Source organism: Cynara cardunculus (assembly GCF_001531365.2).
Source record: "Cynara cardunculus var. scolymus isolate 2C chromosome LG 9, CcrdV1, whole genome shotgun sequence".
Taxonomy (NCBI): Eukaryota; Viridiplantae; Streptophyta; class Magnoliopsida; order Asterales; family Asteraceae; genus Cynara; species Cynara cardunculus.
The window spans coordinates 14746633-14749388 of record NC_037536.1 but is presented as its reverse complement, the minus strand read 5'-3'; the positions used below and the strand labels follow the sequence as shown (position 1 = coordinate 14749388).

The following is a 2756-nucleotide window of genomic DNA, read 5'->3' as shown; positions in this document are numbered from 1 at the left end:
ACTCATAACCTGCTAGGAGGCCAAAGACTCATACCTTATGTTCCACACGTTAAGTTCCATCATTAAATGAAAAAAACACAAGTTATCACAATACTTGAGATTCTGATATAATTATACCCCTATATATAAATAAAATATGTGTCCCCACAATCCACTATCCCCTAAAAAATGAAAAATGAAAAGGCTGCCTCCACTATGAGTCATCCACCACTACCCTGACCCTCTACCAATTGACACAAAAAAGGCACAACATATCAAGCAAAGGTTTGACAACTTTCTACCCCTCCTTGAATCTTGTGGGCTTTCCATTATTCTTATAAAACATGATGAGTGCTTGAAAAAGATAAAGCCAACTAATGATGCTGCTTTCAACTGATATGGGTTTGGTTTAGGATTTAGGGTTTAGGGCTAAAAACTACAATCATACAAGTTATTGGATGATTTTTGGAGGGAGGTTTTTATAAAGGGGGTTCAGATTCGGGTTTGACGATGGATGTTGAATCCGGAGGTTGTGTGTGATAAATAGCAGATGCAAGTGAGATGGGCATGATACAAAGTGCCTTCGATTGAAGAAATTGCATGGCGGCCCCGACATTTTCCTCCATGAGCTTTGCAACTTGTCGTTCTGTGCCATCGTTTGACCATTTCTCCCATGCCGGTTGGTTTCTTCCCCCTTCACCTGCTTCTTCCTGTTCAGAAGTAACCGAACCCATTTAAGTTGTTTGTCTGGATAAAAATGTATTAATGTTTTTATAGTGAATCAACGGACTGAATGGCATACCCCTCGGTTGGTGGGGTCCGGAGTATGATATGAAAACATTGACCATGACATACAAGTTGTAATCGAAGATCAAGGTTCGGCAACGTTACCTCAACAGATGATATAGGGATGTCGGTGACGAGCGGTGCAACGGCGCTAGCTCCACCGAGTCTACTCATGCTTAATACCTTCAACGTAAAAAAAGGCAAATAAATAAAAGAAATACAAGTATTAGGTATCACACTCAAAGGTTGTTTGGTTGGTTTTCCATTAAGTCATATATGGATAAAGTTGTCTGTGTGGATTAATTTGTCTGTATGAATTTGGAAGGAGTGTGTTTTTTAATTGGAAGGAGCAGGTTTGGAAAAAGAAAAAAACTTGACTTTCTGCATAAAACTCCTCCCTAGAAGCTTACTGAATAAGTCACTTTCTATACTACCCACCACCACACACTCATGTCTTAGTTACTTTTTCTATTTTGTTCTTGTGTTCGCCCACCATATGTTTGTGTTTATTCCTACTAAGCCAGCATAAAAACACCCGCTCTACTCCTTCAGTATGGGTACATCTCACCCTTCCAGACCCTAAGTGGGATTTAACGGGTCCGTTTGGTTCGGTTTCCTTCTTCACAAGCCAGAGGTCTTCACAGAAACAATTGTCCTTTGGAGGTAGATGACAGATTTGCATACATCCCATTATTTCCGGACCCCATTTCCAGTGGATATACTAGGTTAGTCTGACTAAGTATGAAATATCGCTCAGAGAGTATGATACAACTAATTCTTTGAGTAATGAGATACATAATCGGTTTGCAAGTCATCAGAAACTGCAGTATCATAAGAGGGACCATCACTATGATGGGCAACATTGAAGAACTTAGGCCAACTCAAATCTATGTTAGGATTATTGAGATTTTGCACATTGAAGCTAATCATAATGTTTCTTAAGATGTGGCTGAAATTTCAGCCACTCCATGCTCCCCAACCCGTCAATGTAATTTATATATATATATATATATATATATATATATATATATATATATACTATCTTATTAAGCAAATTTAGCAAAAGTCTTAAAGTCTTAAAATTTTAAATAACCAAGATACCTTTTATACTACCCTTTAGTCACTTTTTCACCTTTTCACCCTCTCCTCTCCTCACATACACTCATTCTCTCACAACCCATTTTTTTAAAATTACAATTTTAAATTTATACTTTATACCCCTATAATTAGTTAATTAATTTGCTTTACGTTCTTTACTTTTAAATGTTTCATTTTAAACCTTTATCAAATTAATATACATAATCGTATATCAATTAAAAACATGTTTAAAAAATACATTTTTATTTTAACAAGTTACACCATTATAATCGTCTCGTTAATACCTTCGAAATGAGTCCAATATTGAATAGTTTTTGACTTAATTATATTATTATATAATATATATATACTGTGAAAAAATATTTTTAATATTTACGATTTATACTTTTATAGTTATTTATTTATATATATACTATATATTTTAGGGTTAGACTGTCCAAATTGCATTGTATAATATGTTCTGAATTAATATGTCCTTGGGTTTTTTTGAGCTTCTGGACAAGAAAGAGGGTAAGCAGTTGAAATTTCATTCTAAAACCCATATTTTTTGGTCTTTTCATGGCTTATGATCTGTCAAATTTGTAGTATTCTTTATTGGTTTTGAGTGTTTATCTTAAAACTCAAGTTTCTTGGTTCTTTGCTCTTGATGTAAATCGAACACATTTGTGGAGTCGTTTAAATATGTTGGATTTTAAATTGTCATACAATTTTTTTCATCGATAATCTGTAATTGGAACCATAACTCTTATTTATTCAAATTGTATTAATATGTAAAGACCAAGTGTAACCTATATCATCATTAAATCTTGTCTTATAAAACCAGTGGAACTTCAAAATCGTTAAAATTCATGGCTCACGCCGCATTGCGCGGGTACACAACTAGTATGTATATA

The 2756-nt window shown here is 34.4% G+C and overlaps 1 protein-coding gene across 2 annotated transcripts in view; it reads right to left on the bottom strand.

The window, feature by feature from the left end:
* Positions 1 to 265: 265 nt before the first annotated feature.
* Positions 266 to 2756, bottom strand: part of LOC112518724 (transcription factor UNE12) — a 6354-nt gene continuing 3863 nt past the window's right edge. For both annotated transcript variants that reach the window (XM_025126520.1, XM_025126521.1), the window contains 2 exons: positions 871 to 948; positions 266 to 689 (listed from right to left, as the gene is read on the bottom strand). In XM_025126520.1, the coding sequence (XP_024982288.1) occupies positions 459 to 689; positions 871 to 948 (309 nt within the window). In that variant the 3' untranslated portion in view covers positions 266 to 458. The remainder of the gene's footprint in view (positions 690 to 870; positions 949 to 2756) is intronic.